Source organism: Phyllostomus discolor, chromosome 10, assembly GCF_004126475.2.
Source record: "Phyllostomus discolor isolate MPI-MPIP mPhyDis1 chromosome 10, mPhyDis1.pri.v3, whole genome shotgun sequence".
In the NCBI taxonomy this organism is placed as follows: Eukaryota; Metazoa; Chordata; class Mammalia; order Chiroptera; family Phyllostomidae; genus Phyllostomus; species Phyllostomus discolor.
Genome location: NC_040912.2, coordinates 71196055 through 71211845, shown reverse-complemented (window position 1 = coordinate 71211845; position 15791 = coordinate 71196055). Strand labels below are relative to the sequence as shown.

Here is a 15791-nt window from a genome sequence, read left to right as displayed (position 1 = left end):
TGAAGATTATGAAATAGCATGAAAACTACTTACAACATATGGTTAAATGAAAAATGCAGGAGGAAAATATGAATATGCTATTTTACAACCATGTTTTAAAAACAAGTCTTTAGAAGGAATGTTAGGATGAAATGCACCAAATTTACCAGTATATGTTTTAATGTTTATTGGCAATTTTCTTTATTTTTCTATTTTAAAAATGTTCTATAATGTGATTTTATCATATTTAATATGAAAATAAACCTACATTTTAAAAAGTTAATCTGTGTAATGCTACCTCTTATGGTATTATAACCATTTTTTCTGTTGTTTTATTTATATTTTACATTAGAAATTGACCTTAACCACATTGGTAACCTCTGATAAGCAGGGACCCAGAGTTGAAAAAAAATGCCTAAATTGCAAATGCTTCATAGAAAGACAAAAGAAGTGAAGAAGGAGATTGAATCAATTCTCATGGCTTCTGTAATTAACATCATGCCTCTCTTGAGTTTACCTTCTAAGTAGATTGTCTCCAGGGGGAAGGAAATCTTATCTGCTGAGCATGCCCCTCAAGAGAGCACAATGCATAAGAGACTATAAATAACATCAGAAAGAGCAAACTGCCCATACTCCGTTTTATCCTAAGTGTTTTCATTATTTTGATGATCAAGGGAATATAGTTGAAGATAGAAACATATACTAAGAGCCGAAGTATACATGGCATGTATTATTCCATTTACTCCTCAGAATAATTCACTGAGATAGAAATTATATTACCAAATTTTGGATGAGAAAAGTGGGGATGTAAAGAACTTGTCTAAGGTCACATCACCAGATAGGTAGTTAATCCGTGATGCAAATTAGATTCAAAATGACTGTAAACCACACTCAAAGTTCATAGACGTAGGCCAAAAATATGGACTATGGCTTGGTAGACCTCTTTCCCAATAGCCCTTCTAGGTCACTTAAATGCGCATGTACTTATTAAGTATTTCTTAAACAATGTTTTTTGCTTGCAAAAGACACCAACTGCAATTTTATTATCATGGCTCCAGCTTCTGCATCTAGAGCAATGCCTGCGTTGGCAAGCATGAATATTATCCTGAAGCCTTTAACAGTATTTAAACTGCCTCGGCCTGTGATAGAAGGACTCGGTGGCTGAGAGGGGCTCCACACTGGAGGAGATGCCTTTGCAATGAATTGGGAACAGCTCCTCTTGCTTCAGTCCCTGCACCCTCGTGAGAAGCCACATTAGGAAATGTGCTTCACTCAATGAGCCCAGGCAGGCAGCAGAAGCTCAGTTGGAACCTAATTTAGGGTGGAAAGAGGAACTCTGATTTGATGCTCTTCTGTGGGCCTGATGGCCGGTCACATCCTGAGATGACCCTGATTACTTAGTAATCAGGCCTTAACTAAATGGCTAGCTGGAAAACTAGTGCTTAAAATCAACAGTTTGATATTTATATGGATACTTTTATGTATATACTATATTTATATAAAGACTGAAATATATTAGTTCTAGTTTTAAAACAACTTAGAAATTCCAATAAGGAAAAAGAGTGCATTGATTTTACTTGTGGACCTGGGATCTTAGCTAAATTCAAGCTAAAGAAACTGGTATGTTTCTATTTATGTTGAGTGACATACATAATGTCTGCTTATAATACCTCTCAGTGGATTCCACAAGAGAAAAAAATGTCATGTTTTTCTCTTGTCTAATTGACTGCTCTAGAGACCACACAAGTCCCTTAGAACTCAGTTACCTCACAACCGAATGCCCTGATAACCTGCTGAAACCAGCAGACACAGTGTTGTGAGACAGCCAGAGAAAGAGGAAACCCCAGGGCAGCCATCAGCCGTCCTCATTTCTCCGCAGTCAGCCCCTTCATATCCCTGATAACAATGACAGGAAAATTTCTCTGCCATCACTGCCAGGTCTGTATCAGACATTTGTCCTTTCACATTAAATTCTCCGTCCCCCAAGACCTCTATGTGGTAACTTGCAGGGTTCAAGTGAAGGTAATCCGGAGCGTTCCACATCTTCCTCGTGCATCTCCCATTGTTCCTGCAGAGGTGAAGGCTGCACATCTCAGCGGCTCTGGTCACGTTGATTATGTAGCTCCCGAAGTCGGAACTCACAAACTGCTTCACCTTTGTGCAGTTGCCCTAGACATGTAGAAATAAAGGGCTTTGAGCATTTTTTTTCTGGTACTGATAGGGTTAGAGCATTCTAGGCCCACAGTGCAGCAACTCTTTGGACTTGACTGAGACCTGACTGTGTGGTTCCAGTTGGTGAACTCGGGCTCAGGGATAATAGCACAGTGGGCCTAAATCAGAAAGGATGAGACGTCTAAGACATGGGAGATGGAGAATATGCTATGGTAGAGCCAAGCAACTGAAATTGTAAATGGGTCCCAGAGTCAGCCTTATGTGACCTTGACGTCTCTCAAATTACATCCTTGTTCCTCCTCCTAGTTCCCAAGTTAACATGTGTAAAAGAAAGAGGAACAGATCTAGAATAGAAACCATGCCAGACTGCTTGTTCCTTTGCCCCCTTTCAGGCCTGTGGTAGCTTTTGTGGTTGTGTTCGAACCTGAATCATCACATTCTACCAATTTATAGTTGACTGTCAATATGTAGCCTTCTGGATTTTCCTATCAATTATCCTCAAACATCAGTTGCCCTGGGTTCTAGTTGTCTGTACACAGTTTAAACAGAGAAATGTCTGGAAGGCTGACTAGGTGTTTAGTGTGTGTGTGTTTCCTATCATGCGTTCTCAATAGAGCCACCTGGTTCTGCACTCAGCTTCCTGATCCAGCTCTTCTCGTGAGCCACGTGGGCTGGAGAAAAAATGTCATTACCTGGAAAGACAGGAATTAATTCTCTCATTTTCTACCTAATTCTCATTTGTGGACAGAGGAGAATTTTAACCTTATATTCTCACAAATAGTTTCACAAATGACATCTTGGTAGCAACAAATTGAGACTGTGAAATTCTAAGAATATCAGATCATCATGAGCTTGCCAAAAGAAATTCAATTTAACAAAAGGTGTTGAAGATACAAGTCAAGGCAAAATATATCACACTATAGTGATATAAGCAAACAGCATAGGAAATACAAAGAAGATCATGATTAATGTGCCTTAGTAAAAACTAGGAAGACTTACTTCTTGGAGTAATAGTATCTGAGCTGGGAGAAATTTGAAGACACATATAAATCTTACTTCAAATGCTACTAATTTTCAGCTAATTTCTTCATAGAGGAAAAATAAATTCATTGTGAAGATGCAAGTTACCATCTGTTTCTACTTCTCAAAATAGGATATAACACATTTTATGTATTGGTTGTTAGATTTCTCCTCTTCTTTCCTCAGGTGTGAATAAGGATGGCACTCCCTACAGGTGGTTATGACAAGGAAGTGACCAAATCCAAAACAAAACAGCACTTAGCACAATCCTAGCACATAATCCAAATTCCACAAATGTCAGTGTTTTTACCACCCTCTTAATACAAGCCTGTATTTGTTGAGTTCCTTCTATGTATCAGGCACTTTTTCCTAAAGCTAGTTTACTGTGGAAGCCATGAGACCTCTGATTAGTGAGCTGTACAGGGAAACAGAGCAAGTTCTTTAAACAGCATTAACTAAAGCTTCAAGGTGCTGTCTTACCAGAGATGAAGTTAAATTCATGTCTCCCCAAATAACAATGCCTGCAGCTCCCAAGGCAGCGCTTTCTCCAATGGTGCTGATTAGATCTTGCTAGATAGAAGAGAGTAGAGGTTATTATTCATTTGAATATAAAACAACATGCCAGAAATTAAAATTAGAGGCCGAGTTCAATCAATTAGAATAAAATTATTTTCTACTTTCTTAGAATAAAGAAAACGATGAATGACCCAAGACTCAGAAATTACACTCTATAATATTATGGGAAAACCTATTAAATACGTTCAAAGAAAAACTTAACATTTAACCAAATAAGAGATTATTTTGAGGACAATTAGCCTGTAAATAGCCACCAAGAGTTGTTTATATGTACATGATCCAGAAACAGAAATCAAACGTTTTCCTTCTCCAAATGTGAGGAATAGCTCACGTCCTCTTAGCTCCCTTACTTTCTCGGTTTCCAACAATCCCCTGGGAACTGGGCCTCTGCAGCTACTCGGAGGGTTTGCGTCATTTGGATTCCAAGTCCAGGCAAAGGAACACAGTGTTAAAGACCCGAAGGCTCTGATTTGGTCTAGCCCTTATATTTGGTCCCTGAAATTATTTGTGTTTGATTTCAAAGTGCCTGACTTAATGAACTTTATTTATGACTCATCAAGATGTGGTAAGGCTGCCCAAGTTTTGTCAGTAAACATAGGTGAAAATGGAATTTCAGCAGGGGGAATTTGGTTTTGTAATCCTAAAAGATTATTGTTTTAGTGTTTAAAGATTAACATGGTTTGAGGTCATTTCAGAAGGAAATTAAGAGTTGAATATATGCAGTTCATTTCCTAAATTAACTTCCTACACTAGGTTTCTTAAATAAATTTGTTAAGTTATAATATATTCCCCCACTGCTTAGGATATTAAGCATTCACCTTTTACTCCAGGGATGAATTTCCATCAGTTGTATACTAGAAAACATAATTGGGTGATTTGATGGCAAATAAAAGCAAAATTTCAAACCGAGTCTTTGCCTGGGGCATGTTATATAAATATCAATACTTGAGAGATATTTCCTTATCTGACAATTTTATAGTCCACTCAATTTAATGGTTTTTCAAACTCAGTTTTTAAGGTGTTCAGGTAATTTTCAAACAGGGAAGAGATTTGGGGTTAAACTAATTTCCTTTTCAGGCTCACATCCATTTCCATTTTCACTGACCAGCGTGTTTGCTGAACAGGCCAGAGCCAACATGACAGGAAGCAGAGATCTTGGGAGGCTAAAATGATATAGTGTGAGTGCCCGAATGAAGACCTGCGGGGTCCGTGCCCATGGCTGTTTCTGGCAAAGACATAGGGAGCCGAGCTCCTCCCTCCACTCACTTGGAAACTTCCCTGAATACACTGATGCCACATTCACGTGCTATCGTGGGGTTATCGGAGGGCCGAAATCCCCCAATGGCCTTCCATAAATTTGTATTCAGTGTATGTTACACCTTTTTCAGCTATCTCAGCTTTGTTGGATATTCTGTTCTGTTTATTTTTGTTATTGCTGTTTTGTTCTAGATTTATTTTCTTTTTCCTTTTTAGTTTTGGTGGTTTCTATTCAGCTGTAATGAAGTTCAAAAATTCTTTTCTGAATCATGCACAATCTAATAAGCTCACCAAAGACATTCTTTATTTCTGTCACGGCGTTTTTTTGATCTCTAGCATTTCTTTCTGTTTCTTTCTTACAATTTCCTTCTTTCCGCTTACCTTTTCCATCTGTTCTTGCACGTAGCCTATTTTATCTGATAGAATCCTTACCATATTCATCAGAGTTGCTTTAAACTCGTGGTTCAATCATTGCAACATCCCTGCCATACCTGTCTGTTTCTGCCCTGTCTCTTCAAATTGTGCTTTTTGCCTTTAGCATGTCTTGTAATGTTTCTCTTGTTAGCTAGACAAGATTTAATTTTTCTTGATGGGCAGATAGCTCATACCAGGTAAAAGGAGCTCCTGTGAATAGGCCTTTACTAATGTGCTAGTAAGGCATGGGGAAAATGGAAAGGTTTTACAGTCCTCTGATTAGGTCTGTCTTTAGTGAGACTTTGTCTCTAGAGTGTGAACATCATAAATGCTTCTCAGTAGTTTTTTACCCTCTCTTAGGTGGGACAGACTGGCTAGATGGGACTAGAGTTTTGTATTTCCCTTCTAAGTGGAATGCTAGAGCCAGCTGGAGTTGAGTATTTTCCTTCCCCCAGGTTACTTAGGCTCTGATAAGACCCCCGTAGGTTTGACTCTGGTTAGTTTTTCTTGAGAGTACAGTTGGTTAAGAACAGAAAGCACTAAACTCCTCAAAAGTGGATCCATTTCTCACCCTGGCTTGTGTGGCTCAGTGGATTCAGTGCTGGCCTACAAACTGAAAGGTCACTGGTTCAATTCTCAGTCAGGGCACACACCTGGGTTGAGGCCAGGTCCCCAGTAGGGGGTGTGCTCAAGAGGCAACCACACATTGATGTTTCTCTCCCTCTCTAAAAATAAGTAAAATCTTTTTTAAAAAGTGGTTCCATTTCTTCTCTGCCTACTAGACCCTCACCCCCCTACCCATGACTGAATCCCTAGAGTTTTTAATCTCTCAGGCCTGTCCACACTGAGCATCCGGCAACTATCAATTAGAGTTCAGGTCTCCCTACTCCATCTAGCAGTGTTGCCCCCAGAAGTTTCTGCTCTTGTCTGTCTCTCCAATTTGAGGGCAGCAATCTGCCCTGTGTCCTCACCTGTCTAGGACTCTAAGAAGAGTTGACTTCTCAGCTTGTTTAGCTTTTTGTTTTTTAAGGTCAAGTGTCAACTTTCAAGCCTCCTACATGCTGGACTAGAAACCAGAAACCTCACGTGAATTCCTTTGGGTTATGGCATTGTCATTAGAGGAAGGAAGGGGACACAGCACTTGCATTTTGTGTTTATAGATTATTGATCCAGATTCAGTAAGAAAGCTACAGATGTTTATCATGAAAGCCATGCCTTATGATATCAGGGGAGCATGTTAGTTTCTTTTCAATCTGTCCTTTAGTGTCATTGTCAAAGAAGGTTTATTGGGGCTGGTTCAAAATGGCAAGTCTTCATGCACATGTTGCCTGGAGGTAAGGAGTAAGAAGCAGATGTTAATGCAAATTTCTGTACCAAATTAGCTCACAGTCACCCAGCAGAGAGCAAGGTGCTGAATCAATCACAGAGTAGCTATGTTTGGGGACCAAAAAAGTAAGGGCACTACTCAGGGAAGTCACAGGTAAGGTGCCTCTGAGAGTAGATTGGAACCACCTGAAAGCCACATGAGTGACATCACATGAAAGGAGAAATAAAGAAAAAGCAAAGCCCTGGTTGGGAAGCTCACTTGGTTAGAGCATCATCCGAATCCGCCAAGGATTGTGGGTTTGATCCCAGTTAGGGCACATGTAAGAAAAGACCAATGAATGCACAAATAAGTGGAACAACAAATGAAACTTTCTTTGTCTCTTTCCCCCTGCCCTCTCTCTCCCTTCCTCGCTTTCTCGCCTTTCCTCTCTCTTCCCCTTTCTCTCTTTCTCTCCCATCCCTCCTCCCTTCTTCTGTCTTTCCCATCCTCTGTCTCCCCCATCCCCTCTCTTTCTCTCTCTCATATCAATAAATTTAAAAAAGAAAAAGCAAAGGATGTAATAGCAACAAATCTTCCAGTGGCTAGCATGGTATAGGGCTACCTTGCCCTACCCATAATCCTGGCTCAAATCAAGGTCTCATTGTCCACCCTTAGGTTTCAGTCCGGTAAACCACAGCACATATAAGTAAGGTACCCACTGTGGGGAGCTAGAGCATCACTAATAAGCTTCCTTTGTGTGTTACCAGAGGGAGTGTTGATTCATTGCACACAAAAACATCTTGAAATCTACAGTCAAGAGAACTTCTTACATTATTTTTTAAGCCAGACATCAAGTTATATCTAGGTTGGATGTATGTGTACCTAGTGTGACATGACGTGTTATTGTCTCATATCATTTCCCCAAGCTATGCCTGCTGATAGAGATTCCACTTACATATTCCCATCCCAAATTTAAGGCTTTAATACCTGATAAAAAGCAATAGCTTTCCCACATGTATTTCTGTAGTGCTTCAAATTTTCATATATATTTTTTCATTTGACTTCCATAATACTTCTGCTGTGTAGGTAGGGCAGGTAATACTGTCCCATTTTGTAGATTAAGAAAATGAGACATTGAGGTCTGGAAAATTTAAAAGATTTGCTACTTATTGGTAAATTCTTTTTCTAATCTTAACTGCATGTGTACACACACGCATGCACATTTTATAAAATGCAGACATCTTTGGAAAGTTTAGATATGAAAACCATTACTACTCACTGATGGGTTGATATAAATAAATATCAGGTTACTAAAAATTTGGGGCAGGTTTTCATGGAGGATAATGGTTAAACTGATGGCTTAAAACATTTGAAAATACATTGCCATCCAGAAGATTTTCAGAATGATACCTCGGGACTGCCAAAGAAAACTCTTTCTAGATAAGACCTGTTGTTCCTTCTTTCCTTCAAGAGCACAGATGTGATTTTGACTTCCGGCAAGATGGAGGAATAGGTGGACGCATCGTACCTCCTCGCACAACCAAGAACAGAACTACAATAATTTACAACAATGATTTGCAGTCATAATATCAGAACTGTCAGAGGATTTATCTAAATGGAAGTTGGACAGCCAAGAAGTTGAAGTAGACCCATACATCCAGACTGGTAGGGGACGACGAGCCGAGCGAGCGGGCGCGGGGCTGGCGCGGGTCGAAGGCACGCGGAGGTCAGGGGAAATTTGGCGCAAAATTGGCGCCACAGCAATCTGGAGCGCGGGAGCGCAGTGGTACAGCCGTTATCCCTGAGTACACAAGCAGCGGCTGGGGGAATCAGTGGGGCAGCGATTGTGGACCAGGGCAGAGCTCACGGCACAGAAGCCCAGGGAAGTGTCTGACTACTGGAGAACGGAAGGGTCGCCATTGATCCCTCCGGTCTCCGCTCCCGCCCCTGCCCCCACATATAACGTCACAAGCTAGCGACTGGGGCACCCAGCCCCAGTGAACACCTAAGGCTCCGCCCCCCACAGTAACAAGAGTGACCAGACCGGAGAAAAAATAAATAAATAAGTAAAATAATAGGAGAGATAGGGAAAGACATAAGACATGTTTCCAGCAGAACAGATCAGTCCCCCAGGACTCATCCTTTTGAGTGACCAAGAAATAGCCAATCTATCAGATGCACAGTTCAAAACACTGGTGATCAGGAAGCTCATGGAACTGGTTGATTTTGGATCCAAATTACATGAAAAAAATGCAGATTACCATAAAAGGGATGCAGGAAGACACACGGAGGAGAGCCAATTGTGAAAGGAAGGAATCTGAGTCTCAAAACAACACAGTGGACCAGAAGGAAGATAGAATCAACCAAACAGGAGAGCATGATGAAATAAGAATTCAAAAAATTGAAGAAAAGCTTAAGACCATTGAGGACACCTTTAAACGTTCCAACATCCGAATTATAGGGGTACCAGAAGGGGAGGAGCAACAAGTGGAAAAGTTATTTGAACAAATAATAAAGGAGAACTTCCCCAAACTGGCAAAGGGAACAGTCTTCCAAGAAATCCAAGGAGCGCAGAGAGCCCCAAAGAAGTTGGACCCAAGAAGAAACACACCAAGGCACATCATAATTACATTAGCCAAGGTAAAAACGAAGGAGAGAATCCTAGAAGCAGCAAGAGATAAGGGGACAGTCACCTACAAAGGAGTTCCCATCAGATTGTCAGCTGATTTCTCAAAAGAGACCTTACAGGCAAGAAGGGGCTGGAAAGAAATATTCCAAGTCATGAAAGACAAGAACCTACATCCCAGATTGCTCTATCCAGCAAAGCTCTCATTTAGAATGGAAGAGAAGATAAAGTGCTTTTCAGATAAGGTCAGATTAAAGGAGTTCATCATCACCAAGCCCTTACTTTATGAAATGCTAAAGGGGCTTATCTAAGAAAAGAAGATAAAGAAAAGACATGTATAGTAAAAGGACAGCAAAGTCACAATTATTAACAATCACACCTAAAGCAAAACCAAAAGAAACTAAGTAAACAACTAGAATAGGAACAGATCCACAGAAATAGAGGGCACAAGGGGGGGCTAGCAGTAGGGGTCGGAGGAGGAGAGAGGGGGAAAAGGTATAGAGAATAAGTAGCATAGAATATAGGTTGAAAATAGATAGGGGGAGGGTAAGAAGAGTACGGGAAATGTAGAAGCTTAAGAATTCATAAGTACGACACATGGACATGGACTAAAGGGAGGGAATGTGGGTGGGAGAGGGGGCACAGGGTGGAGGGGAGTGAAGGGGGAAATGGGACAACTGTAATAGCATAATCAATAAAATATATTAAAAAATGCTTATTTAATTAAATAAAAAAGAGCACAGATGTGTCTTTGAGGCTGTAGCCACTCATGAAGTAGCTTACCCTAGGTTGGAAGAATGTGCAGAATGTGCCAGCAGAAAAATCTTGTTGAAATGAACACTTTGTCCCTCAAAGTTTATTGTTTCTTTCAAAAGTACATTTATTATCTCTAAAGAAAGAAACTTATTTAAGCCAAACATAGAAAAGGAAATCAAGTTTCATAAGAGAAGGTGGTATTTCAATCCCAAAGTTAACACTATTTTGTGAAGACTTAGATAACTTTTTAAAACCTTCCAGATAGTACTGATTTCTTATCATCCTCAATCATTTGTTGCTAATTTTTCTGTTCATTTTTCTGGCTAATACAAGTATCAGTTAACAATAGAGTTTTTTCTTCCTTGTCTCATTCAGAGTGCCAAAGGCATAGAATTTACTGAATCTTCATACATTTGTGGCACTTGTCCCTTTGAGGAGTAAGCTCTACTTCTCTGGGTTTGACAGATACCTCCCAGTTATGGTAGAGCCCTCACGTATGTGTTTTTTGAGCCCTCTGCCTTTGGATACCTAACATGCGGGACATCTTTATACATTTATACACTTAATACATGCTAGAGAATTGAAACTTGTAATGGGAGACAAAGGGAAAATGTGATAAACCCATAGGACCCAGTAATATCTTAAAACACCACTGTATCACAGATGGGAAGACATGAGCAAGTCTCAAGTCTTCTCATCATAGAAAGGTTACATATAATTATTCAAATCCAAAGGTTAGAGTATCAATTGCTCTTAAATTTTCATCTCTATATTTTTTCCATTTAAGCGACTAGAATAACAAAGGAAGAGAAAGGGAGGGGAAATTGAGCTGAAAGTTTATCTATTTTAAAAGTTAACCTCATGGTTTGTGTGAGGTTTTTGGCTACATGTATGACTTCAGTAAAATAAACTGAATAAAACTTTTATTTGTAAGTTTGAACCTAAGGTTACAAAGCCATGTACTAGTGATGAATTTATTGAATTTAGAAACTCGTACCACTCTTACCAACTTTCCATCAGTTGTGGTCATAAAGTGAAGAATAAACCAGATGGCTAAATCTATAAATTCACCTACTTTTAGCAGATTTGCAGTTTCCTTATGCCTTCATATTTAAAAAATAATTGTGGTTAAAAAAAGCACTTACATAAAATTTCTGTCTTAGCCATTTCCAGGTATATAGTCCAGTAGTGATAAGTATATTCACACTGTGCCTGCTTTATACCTTTTATCAAAGCTGGTATTACACATTAAAAGGGAAAGATTGTTCTTTTGACATTTTAGATGGTGAGGTCAGAAGGGCAAATGCCTACCATTGCACTTCCACATGTATGTGCAAACTACTCCGTTTTCAAACACCCTCTGTGATCTTCCAACATGCTTACCACCAACTGCTTTGATAACCTTTGCAAAGGGCCACTTGTAGGGGAGCACAAAGTTGGCAAGCAGGAAGTAGTACTAAGTGGCTGATGTTGCACTTTAACCTCCTCTCTCCTTATTTCATGCCTTGAAAGAATAATAATAAATAAGACAATCAAAATTCATTTTGCTTAAATGAAAATTTAATCTCACAGACCACGGATTGGGAATTCTTCCAAGAACATAATTAACAAAGAAATACCTCTTTTAGCGATAGGCAGGAAATCTCCCTTTCTTTGGCTATGGGTGTCTTACCTTGGAAAGAAAGAGTAAAGGTTCACCTCTGTAGCCTAGCCTCGTGTAGACGAACACAGGCAGAGCGTGATCGTGGGATGTCATGGTGGAGATCCTCATGGACTCACGCACCTGAAATTGGGAGAAGCGCAAAGTGTTTTCACCATCTCCAAGAGATTTCCTGATGCCAATAGAAGGATATAAAGCAGTGCTGCTGTTCCAGAGCCAAAAGAGCTCATTGTTCCTCAAAACTTCCTTTTCTGGGCATGTCCCAGTGTAGTTGGGGGCATAAACATTGTAATTGTGGCAATCAGGATATAAGTAATAACCCCAAAGACCTTTGGGTCTGCTCTTAATTCCCAGTTCGATGGTTTCCTTCATGAAAGCTTTTGCACTTTTTTCAAAGGTTGCTTTGGCTAAACATTCAATGTCAGCATCTGATACATTCTTCAGCATATCAGAAATAAGCTTTCTTGACTTCTGTCTGTAGACATCTTTTTTGTTCCAGTTTCGGGCCCACTGAGGTCGCCAATGCTCCCAGTCTATAACGGCAAGTCCACTAAAATCTTTAGCAGGTATATAATAATTAATATCTTGGTCAGTTTTTTTTAGATGTTCTTGCAAACTTGTGTTCTGCGGGAGACCCCCATTAATGGGAACCCCCTGTGATGTATACCATGGAAAGTAGCCCAATCTGTTGATATAAAATATAGTGACATTTTGCCCCCTGGCTCTGGCAAGTGGGCTTCCAATCATCTGAAACATTTTTAAATTTAGTCTTATATTATATTTTATCAAACACTTATCGATTGGAGCATTCCAAGCAGCTATAAAAGGTTTCCTTTGATAAATTGGAAGTCGGGCAGGTTTCTGAGAAGAGATAGACTTCAGAAAGAAAAATATAAACAGCCATGATGTGAGCTGTATTGGTTGGACACAAAACTTTAATTGTCCTTCAGATAATAGTTTCATGATATGACAAAAATTTTATCTTCTGCTTTTATGCAATCTAGAAGACCTGTGGAGAGATTTAATATTCTGTTAGTAGTAATTTTGAAGAAAATACTCAAACATTGGATGGATATTTTTGTTACATTTTTAAAGCATATTTTACTTATACATACAATGAGCTATAGAAGCAAGTGCAGTAACCTAGCTTCAATTCTTCAGGGGCAAACAACACAATTCAACAAACACTTATAACGACCCTGTATACAGAATATAAAATGGATAAAATGTGGTCCTTGCCCTCAAAAAAACTCATGATTAAATAAAGATGTAAAATAATGGCAACTATCATTCTGGAAACCTCATCAAATTCTAGACACTGTGGCTTAAGTACCTCGTAAATATTTATCTCATTTAATCTTGGAATAACTTTTAATTATTTCATTAAATAAGCCAAAAATCCAGCTGTTCTCCAGCCTTCCATGCAGCCAGGGTGCCGATAGGTGACCATGGCCAGGCCAATTACATGCATCCTATACTGGACTTTGAATTGAAATCTTGGGAGTCAAAGCATCTGACAGGTGGCAGTGCCAGTGGTGAAGGGAAGTCCATCGTTCCGAGTGTCAGTGCCTGCCAGGGAACCCACAGCCTGATACCCGTGGTATTAATGTTAAATGGCAGCATTGTCCTCAAGGGACAGCACTTTTCTGCTCAAGTCAGAGAAGTTTTATTTTGGTTACTTAAACCAGGAACTCTGATTCACAGATCTTTCCCTGGAATCTGTGGCTTTTGAGTATTTCTTTAGCAACCCTCATCACCTGTTATACAGCATGTTTTATGTAATTACTATTTTATACCACCAGGTGTCACCAGCGAAACCTCATAGCACTCTCAGGCCTAGGACACTGAGATAAAAACTTGAAATAATTTATGAGGCTGAGCAGGTGGAGGCTGGGCGGCCTGGAGACGTACGCACAGGGCTGCCGCGATGCTGTCTGGTCACGGACCGTTGCCCCTGAAGTGCGTGGCAGGCTTGGGTCTTGCATTCACCTCCTCCCGGAACCCAACTGGAAATTCAGCTAAGTTGGGGGGAAATCACCCTGAACAACCAACTGAAGACTGGCTGAGGAGGAGACTGACAACCAAGGAGCTGTAAAAGAAGCCATGTCGAGACTGGTAGGAAGGGAGGCAAAGCAAAAGGGGCTGGCTTTGCTCCCATGGGCATGGCTGAGGCCCCAGAGGAGTATCTCAGCTCTGGGAGGTTCCCTCTGAGAGTCTCTTGGCCTAAACCCCAGCCCGGGCTCCCCAGCCCAGAGCACTAGAGCTGGGAAGAGACACCCACGTAGCATCTGGCCATAAAAAGGTGAGGGGGGCAGTGTTTCTGTCTGCCAAGGAGAGACAGATCTGTGGGAGACACAGGCATTCTCTTAAAGGGCCACTCATAAAACTGCGTTTGCTGCCATTTACCCTGGGCTCTGACGGAAGGCGGGCAGTAAGGACATGGAGTCGCCTGAGGAGAGACTGGGGCTTGTGGCTCTGGGGAGACAGGTGAGGGGGACAGCTGCCAGGATCCCAGTGCTGAGGCAGTCTCCAATAATGGCTGCAGACATCTTTTCTATGCGGAGCAGTCCCCTCCCAGGAGGGTCGGCCTAGAGGAAGGCAATTAATTACCTGCCCCTTAGGAACTTCTCTTACCCCACACTTAGGAATTTCTCTTGCCCCATGGGAGAAGCCAGTGACATAGGCCTAGACAGGTGAAGCAGTCTAGGCAGAATCAGGGAGGGATTTGTGATTGGCTGTGAGGAGAGGCCATCCCCTCCCCCCACTTTCCCATGAACCTGACTAGTTCCCTCTCATCGGAGATCCCATAGAAACCCCTCCTGGCTTCCAGCAAACCCAGCTTCTGGCCTCCAGAGGCCCCAAATGCCTGATTACTAGGAACTCTGTCCTGCAGACGTCAGGACAGACTCAGTATCTCCAGGGCAGGGACCACACCACCACCTTCACTGAAGCCTGAACAGCACCCATGCCCTACCCCCTCATCGGAGACCCATTAGCTCCATCCAATCCATTCTGCCAGAATCCCTTTCAGTGACTAAGTGTAGCAGACAACGGGTAGGTCCACGCAGGCAGACAGGAACAGATCCTGAGGTGTTTTGGGACACTTGCCAGCCCATTTTCTGAGTCCAGTACTGGTAAAAGCTAGCCTTGGAGAGCAGCTTGGTCCTTCCTAGGTATAGCCAGGTTCAGCAGAGGCAGCAACAAGCTGTGGAGCTGCTTGTAGCTTCAAGCAGGTTGCAGAGGGCAAGGCACAGACAGTGAATCTGACATTTCCCTGAACCACAGTCCCTCCCTAGAGGCCCAGACCCATCATGCCAAGTGGCCAGTGTCAGACATCAATGGAGCAAAATCCAACAAGCTCCAGAAATAGGATATCCAAAGGGAGATCGAAGAATGCACCAAACACTATAGAGAATCCCAATTTTTTAAAAAAATGTTTGTATTCTGCTTCTTTTCTATTTTTTAATTTTTTGTCTTTTTTCTTTTTCTTTTCTCTTTGTTTTCTGTTCTTTCTTTCTGCTCTTCTTATTCTTTTCCCCTTTTTATTTTTTAAAAATTTACATTTTTTATTTTTAAATATATAGATTTTCATATATGCTGTTTTTTGTTATCATATATTTTTGTTCTTTATTTTTCTTTTTTTTGTTTTTCTCTTTTTGTTTTCTTTTTTCTTTTTTTGATTGACAGCCAGAACACAGTGATATCACATCAGCCAACCTAAGGGTTGATCCCACATATGAACAGGCCAACAACAATTAAGACTCAATTACAATAGGAGGGCCCTCAAAATCCAAAAAAGAAATATACTTAGAGTGCTATCTCAGGTGATCAAGGAGACTGGACCACTATGTCCCAGAGAACACAAAATACATAAGTCCACCCCACAAATACTGAGAGTCATAGCAGATTTATGTGACACATAGAAACAAAGCAAAGAGACACCCAAAATGGGGAGACAGAAAATAGGCCCCCAATGACAGAACAGGAGAAAAAACTTCAGTAAAAAGCAAAGTGAAATAAAGGCA

At 40.8% G+C, this 15791-nt stretch overlaps 1 protein-coding gene across 1 annotated transcript; it reads right to left on the bottom strand.

The window, feature by feature from the left end:
* Window positions 1–1697: 1697 nt before the first annotated feature.
* On the bottom strand, window positions 1698–12729 carry HYAL4 (hyaluronidase 4). Its single transcript, XM_028525140.2, has 3 exons — window positions 11779–12729; window positions 3652–3741; window positions 1698–2148 (listed from the first exon to the last, which is right to left on the bottom strand). Exons 1-3 carry the CDS (start codon window positions 12727–12729, stop codon window positions 1747–1749), a joined length of 1443 nt encoding a protein of 480 aa, XP_028380941.1. The 3' UTR covers window positions 1698–1746.
* Between the last annotated feature and the right edge of the window lie 3062 nt (window positions 12730–15791).

Excerpts from the sequence above, each read along its gene's own strand:
- HYAL4 (XM_028525140.2), bottom strand. The coding sequence starts at position 12,729 with ATGAAACTATTATCTGAAGGACAATTAAAGTTTTGTGTCCAACCAATA. Across the intron at positions 3,742-11,778 it reads CTTTACTCTTTCTTTCCAAG|CAAGATCTAATCAGCACCAT; the intron begins GTAAGACACCCA and ends TCTTCTATCTAG. Across the intron at positions 2,149-3,651 it reads TGAATTTAACTTCATCTCTG|GGCAACTGCACAAAGGTGAA; the intron begins GTAAGACAGCAC and ends CTACATGTCTAG.